The following is a 14255-nucleotide window of genomic DNA, read 5'->3' as shown; positions in this document are numbered from 1 at the left end:
AACAGCANTGTGGAAATGTAAGCTGAATAAACCCTTTCCTCCCCAACTGCTTCTTGGTCATGATGTTTGTGCAGGAATAGAAACCCTGACTAAGACACTATCTAATCCCTAAAACTCCAGCTTTAACCAGGAGTCCAACAGGGCCTCGTAGAGTTTGGATTATATAAAGCACTGCATCAGTGATTTGGAAGACTTGAACGTCACACTGCCTTTTCTTTTGCTCCTATCCCTCATCATACAGTATTACAGACACATGGAGAATGGGATCTGGAATGAGATATATTCTGCTTTGGCGTTGGAGAGACAGCTCAGTGGTTAGAGATCCAGGTACTGCTCTTGCAGAGAACTAGAGTTCAGTTTCCGTCCATATCAGGTGGCTCACACGTTCCAGGGTGGTCTCTGGCCTCTGTAAGTAGCAGTATTCATGTGCACATACCCATAGACAGATATACACATAATTAAAAATAATTCGTTAAAATAAAATATATAAATTCTGCTTTATCTTTGAGGTTTCCTTGGATTTCAGAGATAAGGAGCATATCCCAACGGACAGCTCAGCTCAACTCAACTTTCCCCTCATTTTCTCAAGATATGTTTCCTGGAAAGAGCACATCCTGAGAAAAGGCATTTCCGGGCGTTATTCATTCAATTGGGCCCATTGATACGATCTTATGCTCAAAAGAACATAAACACATACATGCTCTGATGTGAACGCGATGAGCCTGGGCACCGCTGCCATCCCCTTCTCCTTGACTTCTGGAAACATCTTATAGCGGGCAATGAGCATGGCATACATGTTGGAGATGGCGCCACCTAGAGGGCACAAAACAGTTACTGTTTTCCATTCTCTATCAACACTTCTCATGCAAGGGGCACTTTGGATTTTCACTGACCTAGAATAGGTCAATTGCTTGAACCGTGGGTCACAGCCCAATATGAGAGCATATAACTTAATTTGGTGGGGAGAAGATTCTGAAAAGTCGCGAACAGTAAAATGTTTCTGAACACACCAGGACCAAAAATTATTTCAAAATCAACCATGTATCATCCACATCTGGGATGTTTCTGATAGTGTTCAACAGTTCATGTCACATCACACAATGCCACTGTAACCTTGGTTCTAAACACACATCATGCTCACTTTGCCCTCTGTGTCATGGCATGCAATGCCACTGCTGCCTAAAGTGTCAGTTATGAGATTATTGTATGTTATGAGTAGCAATGCATTTTTACTATACATACAAAATGTCTGCTGTTACAGAGATTTAATGGCTTAATTATAGAAAACAAAGATTACTATTTCTCCATTATTTGACTTAACTGGTACATACTTAGCTGGTACATATTTGGATGGTATTATATTAGAATGTTTGATTTTAAACTTTCTGCTTGAGTTGCTGACATGAGTTCAGAAATAACTGATGAATGAATGTTGGTTTTGAACTCAGACAAAATTTTCAACGATTCCTAAAATGACCCTAAATATATTTCTGCCATTTGATATTGAATATGGATGCAATGTGGCATTATAATGCACTGATTATTATAAAATCAAAATAAGGAGTAACTCTAAAAGTGGTGACACCTTTGCATGGTGCAGTATCAAGTAAACACCTAAGGCTTGATTATTTCTGCAAACTAAACATCTTTGTCTCATTATTTTGCAAATTCATCTTTGTCTTTAATAAGTCCAAAGGTATCATACATAAAGAATTTAAAATAAGGTTTAAGACTTATTATCAGTGAATGTTTTATATGTATGATTATTTTATATGTCTAGCTACCCAGGTAGACTACAAACTTTCCAGGTAAAAAGGAGTCATGAGCAGGAAAATGGAGGAAGCACAACCTAACGTCCAGGGAAAGCCTTCTAGCTCCTATAAAGTCTATTCTCAGATTCAAAGATACAGCTAAGAGGGATCAGGAAAGCAAACTGGGCCTCAACTACAGTAAAAGAAGCACTTTAAATGCTGAGTGTGGTGGTGCTTGCACTCAAGGTGGGTCTGGGCTACACAGTGAGAACCAGAACAGCCAGAACTACAGAGACCCTGGAGAGACAGAAAGACAGAGAGGGAGACAAAGAGGGAGTGGGAAGAGAGACTTCAAGGGGAATAAAAGTCTTATCATATAGCACAGGCTGGCTTTGAATTCATGATTCTTCTGTCTCAGCCTTGCAAATGTTGAGATTCGTGTATGTACCACTATACTCACCTAGAAGAGACTTTTGAAAAAAAGATTTTTTTCTTTCTTTTCTCTTTAGTTTATGTGTATAGCCACTCAATGTTAGGCCTGTAAAATCCTTATATTATGATGGTGGCAAATAGTTATTTCTTTTCATTTCCAGCAAACCTTGGATTGAGACAAATAAGCTACCCTTTATTCTGCAGCCTGCTAATGGTTCCTGTAGAATGTGGGATAAACATCCACATTCATTTCCTCATCCTCTATTGATTCCGTCTAAAAGTTCTTTCTCTCAGAGATATACCTGAGATACAATTGCATTCATTAATGAAATGCTGCTGATTTCAGCTACATGTAGAATTATATTTCTTTTTTGTCTTCCTCCAAGACTGTCAAGGTTTTATTTGATCAAGTTTTACTCTGCTCTGTAAGAAGGGTCTCACTTCACAAGCAGTGAAACTCTGCAGGACTCTTCAGAACCTTAGGACTTGTGCTCTCTAGGAAACATGAAGGCACTGAATAAGCTTAGATGAAGCCAGAAGGCAAAGTGTTCTCTCTCTGCCCCACTCCAAGAACGAAACTCTTGGGATCATTTCACGGATGGTCTGATTAGTCTTTTCTTCTAGTTGAGGATCAGGCAGGCTTTGCCAAGTTGAAGAGCCTACGCAGGGCCTTATGAGGACCTTTGCCTTATGAGCCCTGGGCTCTAATACAGGCAGGGCAGTGGGTATAGAGCCATCAACCAGCCATTGGCATCTGTACAGTCAGAATGCAGGCAGTTGCTACCCTGTTAGGTCCTAGAGATTCAGGATAGTAGAAAACAGGTCAAGTATGTTTGGATCAGATGCCCAGGACAGACTGTGTGATGCTGAACTCAAAGGAAAGCTTTTGAGCAAGTTTCACTCTAGCTTATGATTTCTCAGTCCTTAGCATTCATTGATATGTTGAGGTGCAGAATTCCTTAAAGAGGATTGTCTTAAGTAATGTTGGGTAGTTAGCCTCATTCATGGATTCCAGTTGAAAACAGTGTTTTCTCTCAAGCCACTAACAACCCAAAATATCCATACATTCCAGTTGTTCTTTTGGGAGGGCAGTACTGGCTCCCTAGTTGAGAACTGATGCTCTCGATGCATTTCTCAGGCTGGCGGGGGTTGGTTGGTGAGTGGGGAGTGGTGGGTGGTGGTGAGGGATGGAGGGTTAGAAAAGGAAGGGGAATATAAACAAAGGAAGCATCATGTGTAATTATTCAAGAAGCTTTCAATCCTGGTCTCTTGCTCCTCATTTCGCATCTTTGTCATCCTACAGCTAAAAGGCTTTGTAGCTCTGAGGATGATGATGGGATTTGTGCAAAACTACAAGAAGATGAAAAGAGATGCCCAAGTCCTACAGCCTCTAATGATTACATTAGGAAAAGAACCGAGACTAAGGCAGGCCTTTTCTCCCTCAGTCCTTATCCTTTTTGACCCGCCAAAGATTAGAGTGCTCTCTGCAAGTGTAGGTAAATCTCATATACAGAATTCTTCCAGGAATCATGAGGCAATTTCAGAAAGGATCAAGTTCCTGGGTGTTTGTGGTATGGATGAACAGAACTGAACAACAGTCAAAACACATTAAGCATTGTGTCCAAGTCAAAGATCCAACTGTGAAGATTGATTCCCAGGACCAGAGGAAACCAGGACGTGTGTGTGAACCTACTTTTTCTGTTCCTGTTCCTTGAATCATTCAACTCCTTAATCTAGGAGCAAGGCTTGCTGTTACCTAGTGAAACTTTTACTAGCAACTAAGGATGTTATATACCATCCCTCTTCTTGTAGGAAGTTGATCAGAAACAGATCTACATTGTTTTCTGTTGCTCTCCACTCTAACTTTGGAATGTTTATATCACAATATAACACTACATCTATGGCTTTTACACCACGGTTAGAACATATGAGTCTTCAGGCTCAAAGGATGAAGCTCCATAGCTTCTACCTACTGATTTGCCGCCATCCACTATGTCATACAGAACCTAGCAGAACCAACCATGAGGATTGCTTGGGGTGTGTGTTTTCTGGGACATATAGGTAGGTGCCATGGCAAGCTAGATAATTAGACATGTCCCCTATTTAGACTAGTAAAAATTTCATAGTCAATAGATTCCTACTTCTGTGAGCTATAAAAACTGAACCATGATGTTGCTCTTGGTACATCTTAGGAACAACTGAATCCTACAATCAACCCTGTATGAGAATGAATAAGGTAGAAATGATGTTGGCATTGTAACCCTTGTAACTGTACATAGTTCTACATAAAAAATATGTTCTAAGCATCAATATCAGACAATAAAAGACAAATCCACAAACTTAGCAGGAAGGGAGAATAAGTACAATTTAGCCTAGAAAATGAAAGAATCCATCACGACTAGTGTTCAATGACTGCTTTTAAAGGCTAATTTTCTGTCCCATTTAACTAACACTTTTCCCTTTAGCATCTGAAAAAACATGCTATGTACTTAAGTACAAGAAACAACATGGTGAGATGGTTAGACAGACATATACAAGTCTTGTCCTCAAGGCCACTGCTGCTTGGTCATTGTTTCATCTTCAGGCCCTCTCATCTCTCACTGCCTTTGCAGACTTGCTTAAGAGGGATCTGAATCCAGCCTGGCTGTGCCTGGCTGTGCCTGGCTGTGCCTGGCTGTGCCTGGCTGTGCCTGGCTGTGCCTGGCTGTGCCTGGCTGTGCCTGGCTGTGCCTGGCTGTGCCTGATAGCTGCAGGGGTAACTCTAGTCTCTCCTTTGCCACCCATCCATAACAGCTTACTGAAGACTGGCTTCCTCTCACTGGTTAGGTACCACTCTGCTCTGACACTAGGCTTCTTTTCCATGGGTCAGGGACTTATCCCTTTGCCTTCCTAACTACCTTTTCATCTAGGAATCAAGTCAAGATCACAGCATTTTGCTTCATGTTGATTCTCTGGGCTTGGAGAAGTGTAAATAACAGAGCTTAGCAGGCAGTGGCTGGTAATCAAAGGCAAAATGGAAAAGATAGGGTGGCATGGTAAAGAGGAGAGAAAATACCTCAAAGAAATCAGAATTTTCTTCTAGCTCTAAGAAACCACCTTTCCACACACTCCTTGCCCTCCTTGAAATTAGTCTAAATCCACTTCCCTGCTCATTATTCCAGGGACTAGAGGAAAGAGGGAATGGGCTCTCCGGAGGGAATGTAGCTCGGTACACACCTTCACACACTGAGTGTTGTGTTAATTGATGCTTTCATTTCACTCATTCCGAGAAATGCAGCAAGGGTGAATTTCTTTATTAGTATTCTTTTGAACAGCACCATCCATACATCTTATATGCATGGTATGGTAGAAGTACAGGATGATATCATGTTAGATTATATTCTGCTGAGCACAAGTAATTGGCATTTAAGCACGGGATTAGTAAACTCCAAAGTGTGTTCAATGGACTAAGCCACACTCATTATTTTCATAAACACAGCTTAAGTGACCTGCTCATAAACACAGAACAGATGTTTATAATATAGCATACCAGAAGAACAAAACAGAGGAAAAAAATGAAATATAGATACCAGGAGAAAAGATTCCATCGCCAGAGCCCCCTGGCCAGCCAATGATTTCTCTCATTTTCTTTAGTGTAACATATTCTAGCAGCACAAATACAGGGGCGATCTCATAGGTGAACCTGAAATATATAAATGACCATATTTTATGTATATAGCTCAGATAAATTATTTACTATTGTAATATCACAGAATTTCTCCTTTTTAAAAACTTACACATTCACTGATGTAAAGATTATCATATAAAATATAAAATTATGTATACAAGATTTATGAAATATTGCTAATTTTTCTGTTGCCTTAAAGGCAAGATCTTCAAATATTGGTATAATGTGCAGGGCTAGTTTACCACATTGAATGCAGACTATTACATAGTAGGACTATCTAAAAGGCAACATTGGGCTTTATTTCTCTTTCATGTAATGTGTTATTTTAAATCAACATGTTTAAAAGTCTCCTTTGCATTTTAAATATTTGCATAGTTTGATAAAATGAAAAACACATCAAGGTTATTTCTTTAATTATGCCAGAGTGAGAAGAATACATAATGCAAAGGGATTTACACAAAAGAGGTTTTGTGTAATCAGTTACTTACATGTTAGTGTTTGCTGTTGATGTCAACCAGTCTGCGGCTAATCCAACCATATCCAATCCAGTAGACAGCTGATTAAAATATCGGGGATGCCCTGAAGAAAATGGAATTAGGATTGCAACCAGTGAAAATAATTATCTCCCAAACATATGCTTTTTATATCTAAAGGATCTTGAAAGACACTTCAGTTACAAGAGATGCATATTCCATAATCAAATATGCAAATGTGCCTGTGAGCACAAGACACATGATCACATGCACATAGGTGCACACAGGCTCAAGCAACCCTTCTTCTGGCTTCTTAGGGCTCAGTATTCCCTAAGATATACTCTAAATAGTCCTATAACAATAATATATACTTTGCAATGTGAAGATTAGATCATTTTGTACTATACTTCCAATATAATTGCAAACAAAAACAGTATGGTATCCCAAATCATTCTTCTTATTTGCATTGATACCGATAACAGTCCTTTTGTTGAGTTGTTCTGAGAATCAGTCATACCATGACAGCCTTCAGGCATGCCAGCATCCATAATAATATCAGTGACAAATGACTGATGATTACAAAGACAAGACAAAAATGAAAAAAAAAAAAAAAAAAGGACACTCTGCTGAGTGGTTAGTCTTGGATTCAAAGGTGATGAGCATCTAGAGATGGCATAGACAAAGCTAATTCTTGACAGTTCTCTGTCTGAATATTTGATTATAGTCAACAGGGTCCCTCATAGTTGAGATTTAGAACAAAGCTTAACAGTCAGCATTACTGCCTTGTTGACAGATATGTAAAAAATATATTTCATGGATAGACTGACCCATTAAAAGGATTATCTAATTAACTTCTAGATTTCTCTAAAATTCTGTAAGTAGATTGACATTCTATTTATACCCTCTATACCCTGGAGGCTGTTATTTGAAATGTGATTATAAATATCTCATTGGAAGTTTGTTTTCCCATCTTATTCTGTAGAAACCTAGCAATAGATCCATGTTGTGTTTAGCAACAGCAATTTGGGAGGAAGCTTAATTATGGAAGTGGTATCTGATAAAAATGGTATCTATCATTTGCTGGACATCTGTCCAGTGCCTGTGATGTGAGTCTCACATCCCAAGTGTGGGCAAAACAAGATAAAGGACAGCACTGGAAAAAGCACATTGCTTATCTCTGGGACTAGATGGCTCTCTTATCAGCCCTAGGCATGCAGCTATAGAGTTTGACAATGGAAACAGACAGGCAGTGGGAAGGAGCACATTTTAGAGGCACTGCTATTTGTGCACCTCTAGTTAATTCGTGGCATTACCTCTTTTATGGCCGCAAATCATGTCCTGCCCCCTTTTCTCTTCTGCAGTCCCTTTGATTCTGACTTCATCAGTTTACTCATTCAGAAAAGGTATAATGTCCCTCAGCAGCTGCAGTTGCTGTTTCAAGACGCCACCCCCTTCTCTCTGCCTCATTGACTCCCCATTTCATTGTAGCCCAAAGCAGACATCATAGCCTACTTCTCTCCCCAGAGGGCCCTCCACTCTTCTGTCCCCAAATCATTTTTTGAGTGTGAAAATCAATCTGGATTTATTTTATAACTTATATGCATTTCTAGATGAACCTACTTATTACCACACAGGATTTAACTGTGAAAATTCTGGCAGAAAAAAATCTGCATAAAACAGAGAGGAATTCTAAGGAGTGTGCAGGAGCTCTGAACAAATACTCATGGTAAACTAAATGCAAGCTTGATGTTTCTGTTACTGGGTTTCCTTCCCTCCATATACTCCCCCCCCCCTTCGGTCTGCAATTTTATCTGACGTTCTCCTGCACCACAGCTTTCCCTCACTGTGAAACTACAGAGCTAGGTAGTTTGACAGGCCAGAACAGCATGCCATTTGGGGCTCTGGCAGAAATATCCCCCTAATTACGTTTGCTCTGCTCCTGTGGGCTCTGTGCACTGCCTCTGGTGGTTTCCCACTGCACCCATCCAGGGCTGCCTGAGAGCATAAGAAACAGTTCCAGCAGAGCTGGCATTCTGCAGTGGCCCCTGGTCCGTGTGATATGAGCATGAGGAGTCTCCTGCACAGATTAGCAAATGAGTCCTAAAGGATGCACAAAAACTAGTACCTGGCAAAAGAGACCTGGTTCTCCTCAGACAGATGGAGAGAAGCCAAAAGTCCTCTAAAACTGCGGTCTGGAAACTGACAACCCACAGAAGGATGCTCCTCCTACATTTGTTCATTTCCCTTTGTCTAAGGTTTCTCTTAAAGATTGAAGACTAAATTAACATTACTCTATGCCCCCCCCAGCCAATGCAAATGAAGAAAGCAATCCCAGAAGATACCATTCTAGAATCCTACCATTCATGGAGGTTTCTAGTTCTAACACTACTTTACAAGTGATTTAAACGTGACACAGACACCTACCTCATTTAAAAATCTCCACTACCCTTCTATCCTTTCTAAATTTCGAGGCCAGATGAAAATTAGGTTAAGAGGGACCAGGTGATATGGTCTTCAAAGTATCATAAGAATATTGGATGGTGACAGGGAGGGCAAATGTTTTGATAGACTAGGTAGTGTCAGCTGCCAAACAGGACACTAACAGCATAAGAAGCCACCAGCTTTCCAGTTGAAGACAAAAGCTACGTATGATGATTTTTTTTTTGAGGTGCTACTTAGAGATATATGGGCAGGAGACAATACATGGAATCAATAATATTGAGATATTCATCCTAATCTAACAGATTTTCATCTTCACTTTAAACGAGATGCACCACAGCAATATTTGACTAACAGTTTTTCAAAATTCATAACAAAAATCTGATAATTTAATGGACCCATTTATTCTCCAAATAGAGCATTGCTACACAGGACTTTGACTTCCATTGATTGGCAATTCCCATTGTCTTAATTCTAAATGCGTTTCAAAGACTAGCTAGCAGCTTTTAAAAACTAAGAGGAAAAAAAAAGTGTGTATTCTTTTTTTATTTGTGAGCAGAATAAACAAATGGTAGTAGTTTCCATTAGCATATTTAAATGTAAGGTGTGGGGAATGGGTCAAGCAGAAAAGGATTAAAAGCCTTGCTCCAGTTTGTGTGGATGCGTATGTGCAAAGTATGTGGGAGCAGAGTATCTTTTCATGCCTGGCATGTGTATCCTGCTGGCTTTTCAGGAGGAGTAACTGACGATATCTAAAAAATATCTATAATCCATGGAAATCAACAAGTTAAACTCATTTCCCCTCATATCTATTTGCACCTCTACATTCTTACAAAGTGGATAATAATTACACAATAAATCAATTTTCTGAGGCTTCTGTGCAAACCTTTTTCTCTAACCATATAAAGAATGCTCAGGCGAGAAAAGTCTAAACCATTTTTGTAGCAAAAATGTTAAAATGTTTGCAGTTTGTTATCCTAACAAACTACCCACAAAATGGCAGCATAAAACATGACGTTTGCAAGGTAACTAATGGTTACTTAATATTTCACATTTGTTAGTTGCCAGTAAACCTTTTTAATTCTACAAATCATTGTTAATCCATAAGCCTTCCCTCCTCCAGCTCAGAAAGGCATTTATATTTATCACTTTACTCTGTTTCACAATGTATCAAGATGATTAGAGACAATGTAGGAAAAAAAGCCCTACACTCAGGATCTGGGTGGAAGAAAGCTGGGGAGGTACTCAAATGATGTTGCACCTGGACTTCAGCATCGTTTTATCCTGTTTTAAAGGCTGCCTTGAGACTCTAATAGAGTATTCTACACATGTTTAAAATGGCCCCTTAAAGGTGTTGGTATTCTTATCCACATACTCAGTAGCCATATAGGAGACAAATCCTTGAGTAATACTGCTGGACTGCTAAGCTAGTCTATATTGTGGTGTGTGGAGGTGGGGGTGGGGAGGGGTGCACACACTCGAGTGTCTCCATAATTTTTTCAAACCAGGAGAAAAATTGGAATTCAAATCTAAAATTTAGTCTTTTGAAACAACGCTTTTTAACCTTCTACCTCCAGCCTGAAGATTATGGAGGCTGGTTAGCTGGGGTTCTTGACTAGGTCCATGTCAAGGAAATTGCCAACAATGCCCTGGAGTTCAGGCATACTGGATTCCGTCTTTAGTTTTTCCGGGTCCCCTTTTACATACCCTTTCTTTCCCCATTTTGGGTCGTTTGTACTGGCTCCTGCTGACAAATGGTTGCTTCTACAACCTCCGATTAGTCTCCGTGCCAATCTGACAATTTATACCCCGATGACAGCTCGGTTATTGTTAGCAAGGTGTCTTTGAATCACTCCAATAATGACTATTTTTAAGCGAATGTAACTTTGCAATTTTGAAAATAACACGACCCATCCAACATAGGAGAAACGGTTTTATAGGGAAAAAAAAGGAAAATTGTAGAAGAAAAAAAAACCCCTTTATTATTGCTGGTTGCACAGTACCTGTTTTAATTGCATATTTTAGAGTTGTTTGGCAATGCGTCAAAATTTCCTCCAGATTTTGCGGTTGGTCTGCCAATTCCCAATTATACTCTTGAAGAAGCTCATTGGGGTAATGGAAATCGATCACTTTAGTTGATCTATCGAAACTTTTCACCACGTACTGAAGCAAAATGTTCATAACATCTTGTAGAAATGCCAGAGTGGGCCTTTCTCCGTCACACGCTGGCAGCAGGTCTAAAGAACAGAATGGGAAGGACACTTTAGACTTCGCTATGCAAAGATACAGGCAATTACTGAATGGGCAATTTTGCTTTGAGCTGATTTGATTAGCACCGTACACACAGTGCTCAGGAGGCTGAAGTAAGGGGGATCTCTGGGAATTGGAGACCAGATCGGGTTAGAGGGGAGAAGACCCTGTTTCAAGCAAAATCAGAGCATCTGGAAACAAGCGAATAAAATTCCCTTCCGGAATTAAGTTTCGTATTTTATTTGTAACATATTATGTTGCTTGGTTTATTATTTTCCAAAAAGAGTGTCTCAATCTGTCTGTTTCACAAGCATTTGTCCTACATTTGAGTAAATCATCTTAATGGTTTGTCAATACTCCACTTCCGAATGTTTGAGAAACGCCTTCGAGCAAACCAGGAAAGGCTGTTCAAGCCAAGTTATGATCTCTGGCTTTTTTGAAGGCCAGATGTTTCCAAAGTTGGTGTGTGTGTGTGTGTGTGTGTGTGTGCGCGCTGTTTGTGAGCCTGGGAATCATGCATGCGTAGGTAAAATTTAGCGCCTTGGGCTCGGGTAAACAGGATCGTTCCTTGTTGAAATCACAGTTACAAACTACTTTGGATCCAGTCGAACACCTAAAAATCCCTGCAATTCCGAACTACTTGAACTACTTTGTAGGGTATTTTGGAAATCTGTGCTACTCAGAGGCTGGGGCAGCACCAAGAAGTCTACCAATGCACACACTGCCACCTCCAACTATCGAGGCTGCGCAGTGCAGGGCGCTGTGGCCGCTGATTCTGGTTGGGGAAGTCCAGGGCCTCGGCGCCCTCCAGCCCACAGACCCCACATCCTTTCAATTCCGTGGAAGATTCTCAGAGTTCTCACCCGACCCTGACATCCATTTGGAGGGGTCAGAAGTGTGCGGAGTGGAGCATGGTCCTGGCCAGCCGGCCCATTTACCTGTTGCGTGCAGAAACGCGTAGTTGACGTCCCCTTTGGGGCAGTTGCAGGGTTTTTGGTCGCAGGTGCAGACGACCTTCCCGGTGGCGGCCCGCGAGGTCTCGCTCCCGCCGCCCTCCGCTGGCTTCCCGGAGTCTCCATAGAGCAGAGCTGGACAAAGACACGGAACGCGGGACCTGAGTCAGCTGGGGATAGTCTCCGCTCCTACATTCCCACCCACCCGCAACCCAGGGATTCGGCCAACCTAGGCTGCAGGCTCAGAGCGGAGCCGGCGATGTTGCTCCCGCCAGCCGCGGGCCCCCGACCTTGCCAGCCCTTCTCCCTATCAGTGCCACCACTCACCGCACAGCTTGTTTCCGATGCCGCCCGTGAACTTTTGGGCCACCTGGCACCACGCTCTCGCTGCAATCGCCAGGCAGAGAAACGCGAATCGGAAAGAAAACAGACGGGCGAGTGAGAATTTTCGTTCCAAGTGAACCAGGTCTTTGAGTCCAGAGTCTGGGGGCCCAGCGCCAAACTCGGAGCGGCCACCAGCTAGCGACTCTGCTTTCAGCAGGTGGGGGAGTCCGAGGGAATCTGACGCCGGGACCAGCCCTCGACTTGCGGTGTCCCAGAAAGAAAGCAGCCCACACCGCCGCCCTTTGCACTTTGTTCGCCAGGTCCTCGGGTTTCCAGACTCTCCCTGCCATCACCTGGGCTGCCTTTCCTAAACCCGGGGCTGTTTGTTTCTCACCGCGCTTGCCTTTCAGACCCCAAACTCTATCCTGCTCCCATTTTGTCTTTCCCTGCCCAGGGTCTAGACGTCCCGAGGCAAAGCCTAGATCCTTGATTTCTGACTCCCGCAGACGCTGCAGTCTTTCAGGAGCCTACGTTTAGGGGAAGGGGCCTAGACAACCCTGGGCTTTTCCCCAAGGGGACAAAGGACTGGGGTGGGGTCGGGAGGGGTTGGTGTTCTCATACAGTTACGGACTTAACCCAGAGAGCCGGGCGAAGCGCCGGAATAAGTTTCCTGTTGCAGATGTCAAAGCTTTGATGATCAGCGTAGCCCTGCAAACCCTAAACCACCCACAAAGCTCTCCCGTTGCAGGTCCTGATTTTCCTACCTGTGCCCGGGTTCTCAGGATCCGCAGAGCCATCTTCAGATCCGAAGGACCAAAAACCGGAGCCGGGAGACGCCATGGGTTCTGCTAGACTGGCGCCGGTCGCCTCCAAGTGGCTGTGGGCAAGCTGCCTTCGCCTCGACCCTGCACGAGAGTGCGTGCGTGTGCTAGTTAGTATGTGTGGCGGGAGAAGGGCACCGCGCGAGGGCTGGAGCGGCAGCGCGACGAGGGTGGGTGTCACACAGGGACAGGAAACGTGCTGTCTGCGTATGCCAGTGCTCGTGCGTGTGTGTATGTTCCAGTCAGGGTGCAGGGACGCGCTGCTGTGCTCTCCGCCGCCGAGGTTAGATGGGGGGAGTAGCCGTGATCCTCTCAGTCTGGAGATTGGAAAGTGGAAAGGGCCCAAGAGATTTTTTAGGGAGAGGGAGCTTGGTGGGGAGATGAGAGAGTGACGGAAGGGAAATGGAGGCGCTGGGTCGTGAGGTGCGAGGCTGTGCATTCGAGCGCGAGTCAGATGCGGGGGAGGGAGGCGTGCCTGCGTGGTGCTGACCCAGCCACAGGCGCTCCAGGTCTACTTCTGCCGGAACGCGCTGTCCAGGGTGCTACCAAAACCCTCAGCACGCTGGCCTAGGTGACCCCAGGGACCAGGGAGACCTTGGCAAGATTGGAATGGTGGCCGAGGGCGATTTCACGTGTGCATCGATTGGCTCATTGTTTGAGGGCTGTCTCTGGCTGCTGCCGAGCAAAAGTGGTTCTTGCGCCCGCCTTCCTCCAAACCTGTGCTGAGGTCGCTGTGACCTCAAGAGCCCAGGCCACCTGGCCTCAGTCAGGAAGAGCTCCAAAGCTTGGGGAAGGAACCAAGGAGGGAGGAAGGTGGACCGCTTCCACACCAACGAACTCATTTCATCTCCTTAGCAGAGCCTAATGTCTGCCTGCTGAGCTGAGCCAGCCTGGGGGGTCGTACGGTTTCTGTGCAGTCATGCGCTGGGTCCCCAGACCCACCGTCCAGGTTTTGACTGACGGCTGAAGAGAAAGACTGCTGATTGAAGCAATTAAAATCCACGCTGGAATCTATCACTGAGGACCTCAGGCTGAGAAAAATTAAATAAATAAAACGAACAGAAACTTCTGGAGTGGGTGAGAGCTGACACATACACAGGATTTATGGTTGATGGGGGAGGGAATCTGGTTACTTGGTGACCTTG

At 43.3% G+C, this 14255-nt stretch overlaps 1 protein-coding gene across 2 annotated transcripts in view; it reads right to left on the bottom strand.

The window, feature by feature from the left end:
• Gad2 (glutamate decarboxylase 2) overlaps positions 1-13683 on the bottom strand; it is a 67055-nt gene extending 53372 nt beyond the window's left edge. The window contains exons 1-8 of one of the 2 annotated variants that reach the window (XM_029474674.1): positions 13601-13683; positions 13054-13194; positions 12293-12352; positions 11951-12100; positions 10766-10999; positions 6339-6429; positions 5753-5865; positions 698-813 (exon numbers count right to left, since the gene is read on the bottom strand). In XM_029474674.1, the coding sequence (XP_029330534.1) occupies positions 698-813; positions 5753-5865; positions 6339-6429; positions 10766-10999; positions 11951-12100; positions 12293-12352; positions 13054-13129 (840 nt within the window). In that variant the 5' untranslated portion in view covers positions 13130-13194; positions 13601-13683. Of the gene's footprint in view, positions 1-697; positions 814-5752; positions 5866-6338; positions 6430-10765; positions 11000-11950; positions 12101-12292; positions 12353-13053; positions 13575-13600 lie in introns of those variants that run through there. The other variant, XM_021151030.2, reaches the window with a different exon arrangement.
• Positions 13684-14255: the final 572 nt, after the last annotated feature.

Source organism: Mus caroli, chromosome 2, assembly GCF_900094665.2.
Source record: "Mus caroli chromosome 2, CAROLI_EIJ_v1.1, whole genome shotgun sequence".
In the NCBI taxonomy this organism is placed as follows: Eukaryota; Metazoa; Chordata; class Mammalia; order Rodentia; family Muridae; genus Mus; species Mus caroli.
Note: the sequence above shows the minus strand (reverse complement) of the source record. Positions and strands in the feature narration are given on the sequence as shown.